This window comes from Perca fluviatilis, chromosome 5 (assembly GCF_010015445.1).
Source record: "Perca fluviatilis chromosome 5, GENO_Pfluv_1.0, whole genome shotgun sequence".
Taxonomy (NCBI): Eukaryota; Metazoa; Chordata; class Actinopteri; order Perciformes; family Percidae; genus Perca; species Perca fluviatilis.
The window spans coordinates 31,796,917-31,818,216 of NC_053116.1; the positions used below are offsets into that span (position 1 = coordinate 31,796,917).

The 21,300-nt window shown below is 41.2% G+C and overlaps 1 protein-coding gene across 1 annotated transcript in view; it reads left to right on the forward strand.

Moving 5' to 3' along the window:
* The window catches only part of LOC120559298 (plexin-A1-like), a 296,826-nt gene that overhangs the window by 149,462 nt on the left and 126,064 nt on the right, over positions 1 to 21,300 (forward strand). Inside the window, 4 exon segments of the mRNA XM_039800924.1 lie at positions 10,893 to 10,993; positions 12,736 to 12,859; positions 13,163 to 13,316; positions 15,135 to 15,234. Coding sequence (XP_039656858.1) covers positions 10,893 to 10,993; positions 12,736 to 12,859; positions 13,163 to 13,316; positions 15,135 to 15,234 — 479 coding nt within the window.

A 21,300-nucleotide genomic window follows, 5' to 3' on the forward strand; every position in this document is an offset into this window, starting at 1 on the left:
TTCAGCGTTATCACGTCATTTTTGTGCTCATAAAAATGAACAATGGCACTTAATCCATTTTACCGTTGCCGTTGTTTCCTCGTTACATGTTCAAATTGTCCCGATCTAATAAAACAGCAGGGCAAGAGAGATTTTTCATCCTGTCATCACCCTCTGCTGTTGATGTCACTGAGACAGAGATATTTCTCGTATCCTGTACGTCCCTACGGATGACATCACCTTTATTGCTTTAAAGTAAATGACTGAGCGGATTACAGCTCGCAATCTATTGATTTCTACTGTACCTTTGTACCAAATTATTTACTCATCATATGCTTACCGGTCTTGCTGCTACTATCCTGCTATGAGGTGTGGCTTTCTATTTACCTAATTCCCTTTGTAATGAGTAAATCTGTTATTTCAATACAGACTGCCCGAGGCCTTGTATTTTACATTTTTCTTTGCTTTTCCTCGCTGTAGCATCACCACCACATTTCCACTACCGGACATTCAGGGCAAGGTCAAGCCTCTCCGCTTGTAAAACAGCTCCGTAAGGTGACCCATTGGCAGCAAATGCCTTCGCCCCTGCTTTGGTTGGGGCTGCTCAGACAGTAGCATAATGGTCTTATGATGTACCTCCGTGTATTGATTCAGCTACAGTACAGAAATGTACTTAGCCTCACTGAACTGCACAGTGGAGAAACCCTACCCCTGGCACCACATCAGAGAAGGTTCATATTCAATTCACTCAGCATTCAGTCGCACTTGGAGGTCAGGGAGAAAAGACTGCCGTGTGCTCCTTTTTAAGCAGTTTCTTTGGTGTTTGTCCAACTCTGAAGTTGCTAAAAAAAAAAAAAATATAAGTAAGCGCAGACAGAGACGGGGAGAATAATGAGGAGAGGGTACATAAATCTACTGGAAGTGTCCTTGGGCCCTGTCAGCTAATTGCATGGTGGGTTGAGTTTTGGAACGGCACGTCTGTGATGCAGTTGTTTTGCGTGGGCAAGTTGAGATTAGTGACGGGGTGGTTAAGACTGTTGCTTAAGGACACTGTCATTTCAAGGAGGGGACAACTGTGACGATCGTTGCTGAAGTGTCTCTGGGCAAGACATGGAAGTCCTTCAGGGCTGTTGCTGTCTAAAGTTCAACCAAAGCATCAATAAACGGACTTTATTTAAACACGTTTTGCACAGTCAAAACAGAGTGGTGGCTCCAAGGCAGATGTTAACAGCCGCTCTGGGAAATAAAGCTCTGCCAAGCTTTTTTTCCATTTCTTAAGTTGACAACAGTAGAGGAGGTGCTGCACGAAGTGTTGATAGCATTTGCTCCTGTGCTCATTAAAAGTCTGTGTGGAGCCCATTGGATGTGTTTTGGTTGTTTTGTTTTTTGTGAGGGTTTGAGAGCTGGACATAAATCGGTTTTCCTCTGGGTGGTATTCAATTGAAAAACAGAAAAATGACACATCACAATGCATCTGCCCAAAGTGCTGTTGAAGCAATTAGCATGGTCTCTCTAAATCATTTAATGTGTAAATATTATTGTTATTTCAAAGATATATAATACATGTTATTACATATACTAGCATGGCAACAGTAAAGATGGCTAATAACTTAATGACATATTTCATTGTGTTTTTATTATATGAATCACATATTTGCAGTGTGCTGTCAAAAACTCAAAGAAAGGACTTTGGTGTGATCTACTTAAAACAGTTGTTTGCATTGCACTAGCATATTTTTAGATGGCACGATACCTGCTGAAGTGCTTGTTCTTTCCTTACTAGCACACGCGACACACACACACACACACACACACACACACACACACACCAACTGTCTGTCAAGGCAGAGAGATGAGTGATCAGAATATGATTTGTGAGATGGTCAAAGAGACAGACAGCGAGAGAAAGAAAGAGATGTCTTACTGTGGTTAAGCCTGACTTGGGTTAGAACAAGGACATGAGCTAAAGTTGATTTTTAAAAGAACTAAACTGATTAACTGAGGGTGCCGATTTATGTTTTCCTCCATGGTTGCTCACGGGCGCACGCCCTTTAAAAAAAAAAGTAGTCAAAAATGTTTTGCATTTCAGAACCTTAGGAAATTGACAGAGGCCGACAAGAACACACACGCCTATTACCTTGATAATAAAGCCGTAAAGTAGGCTTTCTTTCAACTCAGGACAGTTCCACTTCTCACTTCTCTGGAACTCTCTCCACTGGTGGAACTCTCTGCACTGGTGGAACTCTCTCCACTGGTGGAACTCTCTCCACTGGTGGGACTCTCTCCACTGGTGGACCTCTCTCCACTGGTGGGACTCTCTCCACTGGTGGAACTCTCTCCACTGGTGGGACTCTCTCCACTGGTGGACCTCTCTCCACTGGTGGGACTCTCTCCACTGGTGGGACTCTCTCCACTGGTGGAACTCTCTCCACTGGTGGAACTCTCTGCACTGGTGGAACTCTCTGCACTGGTGGAACTCTCTGCACGGGTGGTGGATGTCAATGCACTTCCATCATTAGGTTTTGCTTTTTTAATAACAAATCTGTCCATTTTAGTCTCACTCTGATTACCCACCGAGAGACACTGTGATTGGTGGATAGGATATGGAGCAGGGGACTGACAGTGACATAACCAATCACACTGTGACAGACGCTCCACTTAGCACCAACTGCAATGTTTGACTTTAAATGAATGTAGCCTACTGGCAGTCTGGCACACGTGGGTGCTCGGTATTGGTGCCTATGGGTGTGTCACTTTCTTTGCAAGAGTTGGACGATAGTTAGCTCAATACCAACCTCATATCTTTCCTTTGAATATGTACCTACAGCTAGCAGACGATTAGCTTAGCTTAGCGTAAAGACTGGACAGAGGGAAACAACTGAACTGACTCTGTCCAAAGTTAACACAATCCGACTACCAGTGCCGTTAAAACTCAATAACTAACACGTTATATCTCATAGGTGTAATCAGGGTTATCACTGTGAGGTTGCCAGGCAACCAATGGAGACTTAAGAAAGGCCAGGAAACAGCCTGGCACATAATCCTGCGTAGCATCAAGGGTGTATGTTTGGATCGAGTCCAAGTGAGGTTTTAAACTGTATTTTTACCCTGATCCAGACTGTATATCCAGACAATACTATATCATCTTGTGCAGGAGTCACACAAAAGGGAAAGATGACAACGACAAACAAGTTGAAGGGGATAACTAGGCCTGTCGCGATAGTCAATAAATCGAGTTATCGCACGATAAAAAAAAATTAGCTCGATAATTTTTCCGGCCGCGATAATTTCCATTTGCATGCTTGTTTGTTTTCCTCGTCTCTCTCTACCAAAGAGACTGGAGGACCACTCTCGGTTCCTTAGCGTAACGAGGAGTGAACCCTCTTGTCAGTGGCATGGTCTTTGTGGGGCCGGGACTGCGGACAGAGAGACAGAGACAGACAACTCGGTTGAGAGTTGGAGCAGGGTTTCCGCAGCACTTTGCAGTTAAGGCGCGCAAAAGAAAGTAGGCCTATAAGGCGATCATATCCACCGTGTTATTTGCGCCCGCTCTTCTCCCTTTCAATCCAAACCACACAGCTGACAACCTGCAGGTGGAGACTGTGGAGACGGGCTCGGACATACACGCCGCTGGTCAGTCTCGCAAGCGGTTTCCGGAAAGTGGCTGCATGTTTCCGACAATGCGCAGAACATTAACGGTACAAGCTTACAGCTGTCCGCGGACACGGAGGTGTGGAAAGTATGTCAGAGTTGCACCGTGTGTGTGTGTGTGTGTGTGTGTGTGTGTGTGTGTGTGTGTGTGTGTGTGTGTGTGTGTGTGTGTGTGTGTGTGTGTGTCCGCCCCGCCCCACCGAAGCTCCGACCTGAAGAGGAGCAGAAGCCGCACCTTCGCCAAAATGAAGACTGAAAAACAGAACTATTTTGGTACATTTACTCGCCATGTGGCAGATAGCCATACAGATAGATTTAATTTATTAATTATATATTATTTAAATTTAATATTTAGAGTTAAATAATTGTAAAATGTAGTACAGAGTCTGTAGTCTGAGAACTTACGTGTCACAAACAGCAATTCCACAACTGTACATCAGCGTGAAAGACGACATACTAAAGGAGATCAAAGACATGTTCTGGATATTTAAAATGTCTTCCAGTTCCAGTGTTAAATATTATTTAGAAATAAAAGTGTATTGATCTTTGAAAAGGTGTACCTGTATTATTATGCCATTATCATTATATTAGATCTCGATGACAATATTATCGTTTATCGCAATAATTTCTGGGACAATTTATCGTCCAGCAAAATTTGTTATCGTGACAGGCCTAGGGATAACTGGTTTTGCTGATCATATACGTTGGGTTTGCGCACAGCTTCTTGATATGAAACTGCTAAAGTTCGCCATTGTGCATTCATTGTTGGGATATGGCTAATATCTGCTGGTAATTGGAGAGCTGATGTCATTTTAGGAGGATAATGATGGAGACATTTTCTTTTGTATTTTTCTTCTGTTTCTCGTCTCTCTGTCTCTTTCCTCCAAGGTTATGTCTATCGGTGTCTACGTGTGATCTATGGCCTCATTTGCTGTGTTTTTCAGTGTGTCCAGCCACATTCATGACGGATGAGAGCATAACAGAAAGACAGGCAGAGGTAGAGAGAGCAGCAGAAAAGAAGGAAATTGGACGGAATAAAAGTTGTTGTTTTTTTAAATAGCGGAAATGCCTCTGAAAGGGAAAAAAAAAACCTGTGCATTCTTAGCTCCTGCTAGTATTTGTTATACCGTCGCTGTTGTGCAGAAACGTCCTATCTCTTTTTTTTTTTCATAAATCAATGCTATTGGTTACCCTTGCTGTCTGTCTGTGGGTTTCACAATTATCTTAACAGTGACGAGGCGATTTCATCTGACTTTGTCGAAGGTAATTAGCTCAAAATATTGTTTTCAAATTAGCCTTGTTTCGTTTCCTGAAAAGCAACGGTTTTGGACATACAAGGTGTTCACCCGACAGCGACCATACTTGTGCGTAATGTACATTCATGCTGTAGCTCTTCTATCCAGAGTGTGTGTACCTGTATGCTGTGCACGTGACGAGCATTCTTGTTTTCACTGAATTGTAATTTATATTCATTTCATATATATATTCATTAACTCCCATGTGCAGACCATCTTTATGTACTTACGGTAACCTCGGAATGTGCATACTGTACCACAAATTGCGTATCTGCATTTGCTGGTTAAGTTTGTGTGTGTGTGTGTGTGTGTGTGTGTGTGTGTGTGTGTGTGTGTGTGTGTGTGTGTGGTTTGTATGTCTAAAATTCCAGCTGGGTGACAGAATAAGCCATCCATCAGCCTATTGTGTAGTAATATCGCCTTATATTCTCCCCCATAGTATACAGAATGGACAATTACAGCCGGGGCCTATAGCTGCGACTGGATGGCACCGCACGGGCCCCATATGCGGAATGAAACATCAGTCGCAATTACATTTGTGTGTGTTTGTCATCCATCCTTCCCTGCATCCCTCACCCCCCCCCTCCTTCCACTCCCTAACCCCCCTCCTCTCATCTGCCACGAGGCAAATTAAGAGCCTCTCTATCATGACCCAAATGAGAGAGGCTCATTTGTAGCTGTTATTTATTTGTAATAAACTCTCTCCCATCATCTCCTGCTCTGCCTCTTTCCTCCACTCTGGAAACATGACACACAAAAAAAGCATCTGAATCCCACTGAAAGGTTCTATTGTCCACAAACATTGTCCATTATTAATTTGAAGACTAAAATGAATGGTTAAAATGGACATTTTACCACTGCGATCTCATTCTTTCTATCTTCCTCCCCCTCATCTCCTAATTCCCCTGCCCCTTCCCCCCCCCCTGCCTCCCTCCACTGTCCACAGATGGATGTGTTTTCCTTGGCAGCAGCAAATAGGCCAGGAATGAAAATGCCATACTTAATATAAAAAGGTGGTTCTCTCTTACTTATTGTCACACACACATGCACATACACACACCCTAGCTACCTCAGTAAGACAAAGAATCTTTGGCTGAGCATCTCCCGTTTCCCGTCCCATTATCTGTTTTCTCGAACTCAATAATTGAACTGTTCCATCGGAATACATTATCCGCCCCACTACCACAAAGCCCCATTGAATCAACTTCTCTCCCTGGCTATTGTGCTTGAGGGTGACATGTTGTTTTTTTTTCTTCCTCCCTCCATCAGGTAGGCTGTATTACTAGCGTGGTATTTGTCCAAGCGCAAGTAATGACTGCAATTTGCTGCTATTTGGTGTCCTGTAAAGAGGCCTGTGCCTGGTAATGGTAGCATTATAATAGTTATCAGACACAGGTTACTATTATCATGCTATGAATCTGCCATAAGCTATTGTGTCCAACTGTACATCAGGGTGACACAGAAGGAGGAGATGTACAGTTTGAGGATAGACTGTAGGGATTGCTGCCATCAAGTTCAGAAATGTGTCTAGGGATGCAACTTTATAAATAATATCACATAAGGAACATATACATCCCTACCACAAAAGGCAAAATAAAGGAATTTCACAATTTACAGAATTGGCAGACGATCCTCCAGAAAGTCTTTAACCAGTGTCAATTTCCTGTAGTACACATCCATTCTGATACATCATCTGGGAACATATATATATGTATATGTATATATATGTATGTAGATATGATTGTCAAGTGGTTTGCTTGGCTACAAACGCCAGACATGTATTTATGATACAGGATACTTCATTAAATTAAATGCAGGTTTTCGAACCAAAATATCTTATCTTGTGTAGATAGTAACAGTATGTGGCTTTAAGTCTTAATATATTTTAAATGGGTAAGTTCCCCCCCATACACAGCTATAGAGACCAAAACCATTTTTTTGTACCAGGCTGTAAGCATATTTATTTATGTTGTAAAGTTGGGATTTTTTAACATGGGTTCTATGGGGATTGACCTCAAGTGTCCAATCGAGGAACTGCAGTTAAGATAAGATAAAACAACATGATGTCACAGAATTCCGTGAAATGAACACGGCCCCTTAACTCAAAATCTGTGGCAGTTTCACGGAATTGCAAAAAATTCCGTGATGGGCCCACGGAAGAATTCTGTGAAATGAACACAGCCCCTTAAGTTAAGGAACCCCCCCCAATGCAGTAAAACTGCACATTTTAGGGTGGCCTTTTATTGTGGCCAGCCTAAGGCACACCTGTGCAATAATCATGCTGTCTAATCAGCATCTTGATATGTCACACCTGTGAGGTGGATGGATTATCTCGGTAAAGGAGAAGTGCTCACTGACCCAGATTTAGACAGATTTGTGAACAATATTTGAGAGAAATAAGCCTTTTGTGTACATAGAAAAAGTCTTAGATCTTTGAGTTCAGCTCATGAAGAATGGGGGCAAAAACAAAAGTGTTGCATTTATAATTGTGTTCAGTCTATATATGATCTGGGAACCATCATGAGAACATGGGGACCATGAATGTTTGTACCAAATGTCATTTGTATCTGAGTAATAGTTTTTGACCTATTTCAGTCTTTGAAGACTTGAATTACAACACGTATACTGATACACTCACACTAGGGCTGGGCGATATGGAGAAAATCAAATATCACAATATTTTTGACCAAATACCTCGAAAATTGATACCGCAACGATATTGTAGTGTTGACTCTTGGTGCTTTCACAAAATATTTACACTGTACACTTTACACACAAATAATAGAACAGTTACAACAGTCTGGTAAGTTCAGAAAAGTACATCACTCTACTGTAATGCAGCCTTTAAAACCAGGAAAAGACACCACTTATGCCATATTACGATATTTCGATATCCAAAATCTAAGACGATATCTAGTCTCATATCACGATATCAATATAATATCGATATATTGCCCAGCTCTAACTCACACACACCAATTAATGATATGTGTCGATCTGCAGGGGGGGCAGCAGACGCTGCTCGGTGCAGTAGGAGTCATCTGATGGAAGAGCATATTTGAAGCAGTGACATTAAAATCAACGTGTCGTTTGTGGGGGGGGGGGGGAGGAAAAAAAAAAAAAAAAAATTAAAAAGAAAAAATTTAAAAAAAAGAAAAACGGTGCATGAAGAAAGAGTTTCCTCTTTGAAGGCTTCTACACTGCTGCGCCTAGAGCTGCCATTAGAATTCACCCTCTTACCTGGTGTGCCTCCTGCCTCTGCAGTGTTATTGATGTCCTACTTCACCTATCTGAGGCAGCTGGAGGTGAAAATGCATGCATGTGCTCATGCCTGTGAATCTGTGAATGTGTCATGGGTGGTCAGTGATGTATTTAAGTATTTAACAACTTCTCCAAAAAACTCTAAATTTGGTCCAAATTGTAACGTTCCCCCCCTAGGTTTGTGTGTGTGTGTGTGTGTGTGTACTGTTTTTTTTTTTTTTGTGTGTGTGTGTGTGTGTGTGTGTGTGTGTGTGTGTGTGTGTGTGTGTGTGTGTGTGTGTGTGTGTGTGTGTGTGTGTGTGTGTGTGTGTGTGTGTGTGCGTGCATGCGCATTCGTGGTTGCCTGAGGCAGTTTCCTGTCTGCCAATCCGTCTGCCATCGGCAAACTGCTTCCAGCAGGTTGAGATGAAGCACATGGATGCTGATACACTGGTGATTTTTTTTTTAGATTTAAGAGAGAGCAGAGTAGGCCTGAGTGTGTATTTCTAAAATGCCTTCTTAAAAGATAATTCCCCGACTTGAGAGTACTCTGCAACCTGGGTGAGATTCAGGCTAACTCTTACTGATAATCGTGTGGACAGATGGTGGATGGTGAAAATGCAGGCAGCGGCAGTCTTTTTAATGACGAGTGCAAAGACAACTATCTGTGGGAATGGATTTCTTAAATAGTAATTCCTTTTCACTCCGCACTCTGATGTTCGTGTACTTCTTTGGTTGCAGTTTTAGAGGCAGGTAAATTTGGACAACGCCGTTTGATGTCCCTGTTAATACCCATGTTCTCCGATTTCCCCAAAGAGATCATTAACGTTTCATCTCATCTTTGTCATGCAGACACACAGATGGCAGCCGGTAGAGATTTAGCGAACAAAAGGAGTAACCCCTGATGCTTATCTCAATGGTGTTGTGTACGATAGCATATTCTAAGGAATATGTTCTAATGAGGGCTAGCGCAGAAATTTGTCAACAATTTGTAGGTTTCAGTGTAAAAAAATAAATAAAAAATGAAGATCAGGTATTTCCTTACTGCAACTCCTGTTTTAATGGATCATTTTGAAGGTTTGTAGTTATTGACAGCTGAAGTTTTGTAAGGGAACATACGTGTATGTGTTTTCAATTAAAGATGTTAACGAGATATCATGCTTTGAAATATGGGTTCATTGAAGGGCCTTAAAGGGGTACTTCGGCATTTTTTAATTGCACATCAATATATTTGGGGCACTTGCAAAAGACTGGTCAAAATTGATACAGCAGAGGCCTAGATATGCTAACTTTAGTATGGAGTATGGAGTTAAGGTCCAGAAATGCTGGATCCTAGACTTATGTTATACCCTTCCTGCTTGGTAAATAGTTTCAAACTCTGTGCGCCCATTTATAACACAGGCTTAAGAAGAAGAAGATTCTGCAGCCATGCTAGCAGCTCTGTGAGGCTGTACTTCGGCTTTGAGCTAAATGCTACCATCAGCATACTAATACGCTTACAATGTGCTAGTGCTAACATGCTAATATTGAGGTTCAGCTGATATGTTTGCCATGTTCATCCTTTTTTTTTTAGCGTCTTAGCCTGCTAACATTAGCACTAAACACAAAGTAGCTACAGCTGAGGCTGGTGGGAATTTAGGCAGTGGCTTTCGGACCAGTTATCTTTCACTTTTATAAAATTCAGTTCAACTCATTTGTATTCCAGTTTTCATTTTACCAGTTAAAAGAGGTCGTTAAAATTTCTTCAACATGCAACAATGGAAAATGATCAATACATATCCAAGGAAAACAATAAATAATACAAGGGGGAAATGCACAGTTCTTAGTCTGTCACATTTGAATGTATACATGATGGGAAGTAAATAAATGACCAGAAGGCCTGGTCTGAATTTGAAAGGGTGTTGTCCAGACATTTAAGATTATTTTCAGTTTCTAGCTCCAGTGGACAGATGTGAGCTATTTACATTTTTTAGATTGTGTTTAGTATCACGTAAAATAAACTGCTTGCGTGCATCAGTGTTTCTGATCCAGTGGAGAGCTGTGGGCAGCACACAGTATATCACAAAGAGATGTTTGTCAGAGGATGTAATCTTAACCCGTGTGTGTTTACATCTGTTTAAACCTCTACTTCTCTCCCTCTAGCTAGACATGTATGCAGCAGTGTGGAGTTGTTAGCAGCACCTCCAGAGCTGTTTATCTCTGATAGTCACAGTGGGCTTGTTCCTTTAATCTCATGTTCCAGGCTCAGGACACCTCCGGTAGATCCAGCCTATATAGTATAAACTGTTTGAAGGTGGGGTGTGCACAAGGTTTGAGGCAATATCAATATCATATCGGGCTGGGCAATATATCAATATTATATCTACATTGATACATGGGGCTGGATAGTCTTACATTTTGGATATCATATTATCGTGATATGACACAAGTGTTGTCTTTCCCTGGTTTTAAAGGCTGCATTATAGTAGTAGTGATGTCATTTTCTGAACTAACCAGACTTGTTCTATTATTTGCCTTTACCCACTTAGTCATTGTATCCGCATTATTGGTGATTATTTATCAAAACTGTCACTCTGTTAATATTTTGGAAAAGCACCAATAGTCAATCCTACAATATCGCTGCAATATCGACATCGATGTATTTGGTCAAAAATATTGTGATATCTGGGGTTCTAGGTTTGCGTGCAACATTAACCAGGTCTTCCTGTGTGTGTTTTTTATTTTAAGGTCACCCGTGTACCAGTGGAGAGCTGTGAGCAGTACAGCTCCTGCGGAGCCTGCCTGGGATCAGCGGACCCTCACTGTGGCTGGTGTGTGCTACATAATGTGTAAGTGCATATACTGTTCCCTAAGTTGTGATCTGCAGTTAATTATAAGCTGTTACTTTGATGGAGAGAATTGTGGAAATTCTATCAATTCAATTTGTATTAGTCATATTTATGTTCATGGTAACCAGTATTGTGTAGACCTGCTTGGCGTTACATTGTTGTGTTTAACACAGCAAATAACACAATTTGCAGCCAGGGTCACGTTCAACAACAACAAAAATCCCCCAAAATCACAGAAAGATGAAAATGCATATTTATTAATGTTGCCAACATATAGATTGTCTGTAAGAAATTTGATTTTTGAATGTCAAGTTAAAAACTCTCTACCTCAGAAGCTCCTCTGTGATCGTTGCATGTACATTGTACAAATATGGTGAAAAATACATGGTGTATCATAAATCTATTGGAGATGACTTTTCTCCAGTCTGTGACCTGTTGCTTAAACTCAAGTCTGTGTATGCTGAAAATCAACTTGACAAAATTGACGGTTTGTACACCATGTCGTTCGACCACATCGGTAAAAGTACTACTTGCTTTTCAGGATGCCCACATTTAGAGGGTAGAGTGGTCATAGAAAGGGCCTTCACAACATAATCGCTCTAATGGGGGTAACACTGCACACTTTTTTAAGCAGTTTGTTGACAGTCAACAAAACAACAGTGCCTGTTGGGTTGTCAGTTTCGTAAAGTTATAAAAAGTTGCTGGACACAGCCGCACCTATTCTGCCAATGGAAAGTTGTGGGGCGAGGGCGGTTCGAATATTGTTCGATGATCAGCATCAAGTTGGCCAATTCAGAATTCATAAGCATGTAATTGGTGCTCAGGGAACAACAATTCTGGTCAGTAAACTTCCATATACCTTCTTATTTAATCGGAGACACTTGGTTTCAATGAATTGACTATTACAAGCAAATTACAGTTGTATAATCGGTCAGATTTAGTTAAAAAAAAAAGGTTTGCTCTATAAGGTAGATCTGAAAGAATCAGAGATGCAACAAGGATTCTGCTGACAATCCAAACAAGCACTCACTGTACTTATATGTACACTGAATCCTGATGAAGTCAACAATACCATAGGGTTGGCATGAACGTGTCATCACAGTAATAGTGAGTTGTCAGGTTTTAAAGGCCACCATGTACACCTTTGTTAATATGATTGGAAGGTACTCGTCAGCTGATAGCCAAGCAGCTGATGAATGAGCTACTGATGGTGAAGCATGAATGAGCAGCTAGAGCCAATCAGCTAATGGGTGTGTGACTTCAGTGCCCTGCCTGAACTAACGCTGTGCCCCATTTGGTTTTCACTCTGCTTGTGTGTTGGGCTCTATATTTGACTGTTTTGTTGTTGTTGTTGTTGTTTTTTTTAAAGTGCTCTTAAACCTCTGTAACCCATAGATACATTTTGATTATTGCCACCCTTGGTTATATACTATATAAGTACAGATACATATTGTTGTCAGGATCCCAAATGCCACGATCCTAGTTTTTATACATCGCACTTATTTATAAATTTCCATGCATCCATACACCCACTAATAAACAGAAACTCTGCCATGAAACCCAGCATCCTGGAGTTGTTTGATAAATATTATATAGCTGTGCTGTAAGTCTGTGCACTTCAAACAACCTTGAATTTGAATAACTTTGTCAGTGAGAAGAGTTTTTTCTTTCCCAAGTGAGATGCAGCTGATGTAATGTAATGCAATGTAAAGATGTGACTGTAGTATATTGTCCTGCTCTAGATGTTCGAGGAAGGATCACTGTGAGCGAGCCGAGGAGCCTCAGCGTTTCACCACCAGAGTGGAGCAGTGTGTCCGACTCTCCGTCCAACCCGACACTGTCTCTGTCACAATGTCAGAAGTGCAGGTACTGTGTGTGTGTGTGTGTGTGTGTGTGTGTGTGTGTGTGTGTGTGTGTGTGTGTGTGTGTGTGACAGGAAGAAGTGGGGGAAGAACGATGGACAGTGATGTGAAATGAAAATAAAGCTTGTTCTTGAGTCATCGCTGGCAATCTGCCCATCATTTTGAGTTTGAGCTGAAAAGCCACAAACCAGACCAGCAATTTCTGCTGTGGGGCAGCAGAAATCTGGCTTATTACATCACTCATAAAGATAATCGATTTTAGATTCATGTTGTCCCTCACCTTTCTGCTTTTCCTTCCTTCTCCTAGTTGTCTCTTCAGGCGCAAAATGTGCCCAGTCTGTCTGCTGGAGTGAACTGCTCCTTCGAGGACTACGTAGAGACAGAAGGACGCATCTACGGCGGACGGATCTTCTGCCTGTCCCCCTCTACAAAAGAGGTGTCCCCCATCACTCGAGACCAAGGTAAAAAAAAAAAAGAAAGATATCCCAACATAACCAACATACTGTACAGGGTGTGTGAAAGATGTGGAATCAAAGAATTATGGAGTGAAATTCCCAGATCTCTGACTTGAACCATTTTGCTGTCTGGGGGCTACCTGAAGGAAAATGATTTAAAGATTTAAAATGAGAAATATCTGTTTGGAACCTCAAAGTGTATTATAATAAAATCCATGTCATTCCATCAGTCATTTTCAGAATAAGAGAATTGTACTGAATAGACTATATATTTTTGTCATTTTATTATAGATTTCAAAATGCCCTTTTTCAAATTTTTTTTTTTTTTTTTTCCATATTGGCATTTTTACCGATGACACTTTTATTTCCTGTCAAGGTTCATTCCTTTATTGACCCGACATTGTGGTATATACATGGAGTACAAAACATCAAACAAAACAATACATCAGTACAAAGGTAAATAGCCAGAACACAAACTAAATCATTTAAATAAGGGCAAAAATTGCCAAAAATTTTTTTTTTTTTTTTTTTTTTTTTTTTTTTTTTTTTTTTTCTTTTTTTAAACCCCCAAAACCCCAAAAAAAAAAAACAAAAAAAAAAAAGGCACTTAATTCACGTGTTATCCTTGATGGATCTGTCTGTAACAACAACACAAGTTTACACATGGACCGGTGGCTTACAAAGTATCACAATGACACTTTTCATAATGTTACAGTGACATTGTCAGCAGCCATCGACCCTCACCTTTCAGCCAATCACGTACCCTCTGTCTCTCTTAAGCTAGCACACTTAACAGCTGCGTCTGTAAATTTAGCCAGTTAGCTTCTGTTAGCTAAACCGGCAACTTTGCTAAAGTTATTCTGGATGAACCAACTGAAGGCTGCTGCTGTAACCACCCCTCTTTCACTTTTAAGCCAAACATTGCCAATTAGCCAGCTAGGTAGGTAGAACGTGCTGCCTTGTTAAACTAGATAGAGAAAAATGACAGCGATGATATCTTATTCTATCTTTGTGTTAATTTACAGTAGCAGCTAGATAGTGGATTTTAGTGTGACTTTGATGTAGCTGTTGTTGCTCTAGCTAACAGGTGCTAACTGGCTAAATCCAGTAGCATTTCAACTTATGTACGTATTTATTCATTTAAAATTTAGCACGTTGGGGCTTTACTATATATCTGCTGCAGTAAATTAGTCCCGCTAACACAGTTGTCAACTTGAACATGCTTTGTTAGATTCACCTGGTGTCTGGAAGTTGCACTTTCTGAAAAATTAAATAGTTTAAAACTTATGTTTTAGTGGGAAGATGACTTTACTTTATTCTGGGCTTTAAGATTGAGCATTTTTGTTTAATGCTTCCACAAATATAAAGTGTTTGCTTCGTTCAGCCGCCTGTTCGTTCAACTGTGTGAAACACGAGTCATTCTGCTCTTTAACTGCACCCATTTTCTTTGCGATTATCAAAATAAGAAACTGCTGATTCACAAACTTAATGCACACAACCCATAAATGTATACGGACAGATGAACCATTTCCTCCACCAAGTAACTTCTCTATGACATCCTATTGATTCAGCTCCAGGCTCTGCTTACTTTCCAGCAGAAACATGGTGGCTCCAAAAATACAGGAATTGACAAGTAACACCTAAAATGAGGCTGTTAACATTTTAGAATACATTACCTGGTCTTAGGCATGATCCTGGGTTCATGAAACCTTTTCCATTCACTTACTGTATATGACATCAGTTGTACACTATACATATACTAAAGACTGAAAGAAAAAAAACAACAACAGCACTAGTAATATGGTGTTTTATGACTCCTTGTAGGTGACCAACGTGTTATAAAGTTGTATCTGAAATCAAAGGAGACGGGGAAGAAGTTTGCCAGCGTGGACTTTGTCTTCTACAACTGCAGCGTCCACCAATCGTAAGTTTTCCCTCATATTTCAAAATAAAGAGTTTGTTGCTAAGTGTGAATGGAGTTAGAAGCAGAAGAAGGGAGTGAGAAAACATCTTTGTATATGCCCTACACCCAGCAAGATGCAGACTGTTGGAAAGCATTGATCAATAGAGGAGTGTGGTTCTTTCCCAAAAGCAATAGTGCTAAAATATTGGCCTGCAAATAACTCCTATAATGGAGAAGGGAGAAGACAGCACGCAACCTTTGCCAATTCATTATTCAATGTATTCAAGCTTTTTACAAATCAATTAGTTAATTAAATCTCAAGCAATAAAGGGACTACTGGTGAGTGAAATAATAAATCGATTCCTAACCATGCAAGACTTAGAAGGGCAGCCAAGCTCGGGAAGCTAAAACACGTCAGTCGTGTTTCTTGGAAATGAATTATCCCTAATTTAAGTATAGGACTACTGATAAGCTTTCCAGCACTGTTTTTGCATGTTTTTGTGTTTATATGCGTGGCTGACCTTTTAATTTAAGAAAGAAAAGCATGGAAGGAGAGAGAGACTTGAGAGACTACACCTTTTCTATATACTCTATTCAAATTTGGTGAAGAAATACATTATTTATCATAGTCTATAGTCTTTTTTAAAATCTACAATGTTATTTCCGTTGATGCAGTATTATTGGTAGTTGACAGAGCTGAGCAATTCATCGTTTTGTTTAAAAACTGCAATTTGTAAGTCTGCCATTTTCAAATGGCAAGAGCCAAGATTTGAATCATAAGTAACAGTATGATGAGCTGTAGAGGTGAACGTTGTTTTTCTTTTTGATTGTTGTCAGTTGTAGCTAATGAACGTTATTTAGGTAATGCGGCCAAACTATAAAATGAAACTGCTGCTGTCTGTATAATGTTATGTGCTCTCTGCATGCTGGTACTGTACGACTAATACTATTGCAAAGATCTTTTTTTTCCAAAAGAAACTTTCCTCTGTTAGTTTGATGTATGAAGAGTTGGAGAGTGAACTGTTGTGAGCCTAGGCTGGCAGGTAGACAGTGGTCAGAATGTTATCATTGTTTTAGCTTTACCTTAAAACTTGTTTCAGGGCAGCAGCATTCTTTCCTTGGAAGCTTTTTTTTTTGCTTTTTGCTATCATAAGCTTTAGCTCAGCCAGAAGTTGCTAAATGCTTTCATTTGCTAATTTTAATATATGTGATGATGTCATTAAAGTGATGGTCCGGAGTAATTTCACCCTAGGGTCCTTTGCACCATGACCTCGAGCCAAATGACCCCCCAGAAGCTTTTTTCAGCTGGGTCTAACATTGGACAAGTTAGCGTGATCAGCTGAATAGCTTAGCGCAGGGGCTAATGGACCCACGTTTGTATCTCGTAAGTTACCCAAAATACAAATACAAAATACAAATACAAAAATATTTATTAATTTAATGATTAAATAAGGTAATATCTCCAAACTTACCTCAATTATAACTTGTCTCCTGCTAGTTATACTACAGCACTTTAAAAAAAAAAGTTAAATTAATAGTTTTGTTGTATCTCTTTTCGGTGTTGTAATTTGTAGACGTCCCTAAGCACTCATCTTACTGCCGATAGCAGCAGTAGCAGCAGAGAGCAGAAGCCAACAGGCAAGTGTTATTTACATAAACTTCTGGTGTACTTACAAACTTTCCAATCCATCGTTTTAGGAGTACATAACCTAACTGTACTATTGTAGAAGTTTAATTTAATTTAATAATTTCGGGCATTATTAGTGGGGTCATTTACGAGATACAAACGTGGATCCACTAGCCCCTGCACTAAGCTATTCAGCTGATCACGCTAACTTGTCCAATGTTCGACCCAGGTGAAAAAAGCTTCTGGGGGGTTGTTTGGCTCGAGGTCGTGGTGCAAAGGACCCTAGGGTGAAATTACTCCGAACCATCACTTTAAGCAATAAATTGCATACTCAACATTTACATTTGAAAACAATTTCTTTTACAAAATTAAGTTAAAATGTAATTCAGTATTGCTAAACTTCTTTATCATTATCTATAATTACTGTTTAAGTTCCTTTTATGTCAATAGGCAACTACATCTGCCTATAATGGCACAAACATGTTATGGACATAAACTAACTCTTGTAAACCCTTGTACATACAAAAGTAAATCAAGTGAAAATATAAAACCAAGTTAAATGTCAGCTCATTCATTGTGACATATTGGCGGCTCTTTTTAAGAGACAGGAGCTAATGCCTGCCCCAACAATTTGCTAGGCCCTTTCAAAGGGAAATAAGTTATTAAAAACATATATTGTTCAATGCTATGTAGACCACGAACTACAGACCTGGAGTTTAAATTACAATATAAGTCAGGGAAAAATGAATTGTTCACCCATAACAGTGGTTTTGTCTTTAAATGCCAGTGAAGATTTTCAGTTAAACTTGCACAAAGAGAGGAGGGGGAGAGAAGAGAGGGAAGCAGAGCGTCAGTGAGATGGGCCTGATAATGAATGAAGAATGGGTTCCTAATTGACCTGCCTTGTTAAATAAAGGTTAAATGAAAATAAATAAAATGTCATTCCCTATAATGGCTCTTGGCTGATGCTCTTAAGTCATTGAGTGGGATTCACTGTTCCACACACTCTCACTCTCTCTTCCCCCACCTGGCACAGAGTCACATCCTCTCATTTAGGTATCTGCACTTTGTGTCAATACACCTGAAATGAAAATGCATCGGTGGCATGCTCAGAGTGGATTTCTCTTTCTCTTGCCAAGCGTAGAGTGATGGCAGCATTACTTCCTTCGCTGACGTTTACATCATTCAAAATATCCTCAATTAAGAATAAAATCCATTTGAGGGGGTTTTTCTTTATCTTTTTTGATGATTTGAACGCCCCTCGTAAAAGAAAAGAATGGGGGGAAAAGGGAAAAGAGAGTCAGAATATCAGGACATAAAAACCAATATAGAAAAACAGCCAAATAGTATGCCATAAACTAAGGACTCAGAAACTTTGTCTCCAAAGTGTCTTTTGTGTGTTCGTAATTGGTGTTGTGTGTGCATTTTAATGCAGCTGAGAAACCATGAAGTTAAAGACCAAAAATGCATTAAATGATCTACGCCCAAGGTACTAAATTTAGACTCTGTTATAAAAAAAAAAAGTTCCACGCCGAACGCTGAAAAGAGTTTAACAACTACAAATTATGACCATAATCTTTAATTCCTGAATCCCCAGCATTACAAGCACCTAGTAATAAGGAGTGTAAAGTGTCCTGCTTTTGTTCTCTTTCATGTCACCATCCTTCCCTCCTGGGCCCTCTTTTCTCGTCCTGCCTTCCCACCTTCCTCTTGTCTGCCTATTACTCTCTTCTCCCATCCCTCTCTTTACCCCTCTCTCCCTCCCCCGGCCCTGACCCCTCTTAGCCCTCTCTGCCCCCCCCCCCACCTCCCTTTTCTTGCCCCTCTCTCGTTCATCAAGCCCATTTATTGCCTGCGCTCTGCTTTTGGCCCTGAATATATCTGCATAGTAATAGGCCGTTAATTAGCTCTAGCCGGGGTGCCTGTGTGAAGATCGTCATAATGGAGTGGGCTTGGAGAGAGAGCTCACCTGGGCCACTTCTCAGAGCCTCCAGGCCTAGTTCAATGGCTTTGATTCATTTTGTGAATGTAAACGTGTGTGTGTGTGTTTTTCTGTTTGTTCCTTGTGAGTTAAAGAGCATACAGGATGTGTCAAAGTAACTGCACTGTAGTGTATATGTGTGCATATATTTGTGCATGCAGGAAGCGTTTTCTCATTTTGTGTGTGTTCGTTTGTGTTTGTGTGTGTGTGTGTGTGTGTGTGTGTGTGTGTGTTTATGCTCTGTACCCATGATTAACCAGCCCACCTAGCCCTCCTCTCTTTGCTGCATAAACAGGCGTGCTGCTGTTTAAGCCTTTGATGTTGGCTTCGCTGGCCCCCGCAGGACTGTAAAACTACAGTGCAGTTATCACCGCAGCAGCTGTAACATAAACCCACATATTATACACCACTCCCCCTCCGTCGTCTCCTTTCCCCTCTGAATCTTTGACACCGCCTGTAGGAAGCCAGGCGCGGGAGCCTGCGGCATTAAGCGGCAGATAATGGAGTTCTCCTCGTGGGCGTGGTGAGCGGGTGAAAGGGTAGCACAGGCCTCGCAACAGCAGACGCACAGACGTACAGTATCAGCACAGATGCACAAGCGGAGCAGCCTGCAGGCAAGCGCTCGTGTGCAACTTCACACAGCCTCGCTCCGTGTGCTCAAAGGTGGATGCAGCACCTGCATCACCAGCCTTACACGTTCTCATACAAACACACACAAACAGGTGCACGCACAGTCAGAGGGAGCACACAGAAGGCGCAGACTTGGCACAGCAGATTTCGCTGCAAGCTAGTTGCATACGCTGTTACAATATTAGAAATTTGCATTAAAAAAGAGGTTTGGAATAGTTTAATTGAGCATGCGTCTCTAAAGAGAGTAAGAGAAACAAATGGGAGGAAGAACGCTAGAGGGAAGAGTGAGACACGGAAGTAAACTCTCGTTCCCTGAGAGCTGGTGAGGGAATAGACAACTGAAAAAGGAGGCATGAAGAGGGAAAGAGAGATATAAAGCAGAGTGTTAGTGAAGGAGACAGAGATTGTGTCCATTGTGTCAGGAATAATGCGTCCCACACAGCTGAAAGGTTAGCGCCGCAGCCGCAGGCCACCATGACCATTACAATATGAAAGGGGCTGAAATCTATGCAGTGAAAAGAAGCACTCAAGGGAGGGGACCAGCCCACGCTCCGGCCCCCATCAAGGGCTCTCACTTCCAGGCAGACCGTTCACTTTGGCCTTCTTTTCAGAGACCACAGCTGCGTTATACCCTGGCAACTTTTGGACTCATCTTGTTGGAAACAGTTTAGAGTTCAGCTTTCCTGTGATTACATTCGCCATTAGTTGATTTTTGTCGCAATAGTTGTTGGTCCAATTCTCAATAAGTGCGATGCGCTTTAATTAAACTGTGGGTTGAGACTCGCAGACTTACTGCTTTTGGACATCGTGACAAGATGCAGTAATATCTTATAATGAGTCTGAGTCCCCTGTTGAGAATCTAAACTTCTCATTTGGTTCCTGCGCTGTATAACTTAATGATGTATGCCTCATTCTATCGCTACTCACTTTGGAGCTTAATTGGATAAAACACAAAGAGGCCTATTTATAGATCACATAGCACAGCCAGTCGTATCTCTCTTTTAAACACTATCCACTTGAAAGATGTGTGATAGATATGATGCCAAACCAATCTGAGCTTTTAATCTGAACAACATGCCTAGGTAGTTGCTTAAAGCACTGATTAGGCTATTAAAGCTTTATGCTTTGTGTCTCAGAACGGATCACTGGCACTAATTCATTTGGATCGGCACATGTTGTCATGTTTTGGGGAGCTTTAGATACTTCCTAATCAGGACAGAATGGCAGCTTTATCTGTTGCTTCATCCACATTGACCAGAATTAAACGAGCACTTTCATATACGTAAGTGCGGGGCCACAGCTCGCATATCAACAGCTTTGTTCCATCGATCCGGCCTCGCTAGAACAAAAGCTTGGAGAAGATGAAATGGCGTTTGACCCGGCTCTGTTGCTAGGCCTTGCTAAATAGCAGGGGATTTTATTGACCACATTGCAGCAGCGCAGCCACTTACCCAAGCCAGTCGTCCAGGCATTGACAGCTCTACTGTAGGACAAGTCTCCACTGCCCAGGTGACCCAGAGGAATGCTACGATGTCAACATGGGGCGAAAAGCTTCTGTATAGGTGCGTGTCAGTCTGTGAGCGTGTGTTATCGCGGCCGCGAGCGTGCACACACACACACACACACACACACACACACACACACGCTGTGAATGTGTGGGCACACACCCCTGCAACAAGAAATCGATAAACCCTGGGGTTAATAGTGAGGAGGAACTGGCTCACCAGCTTTACTAACAAACATCAGACTGTTAGCATAACCTTAGTCCACCCCTCTCCCCATGGAAAGCCACTGGCATTGATTAGAAACCTCACACTGCAGTTCAGTCTAGTCTCCCTAGCTTCTCAGC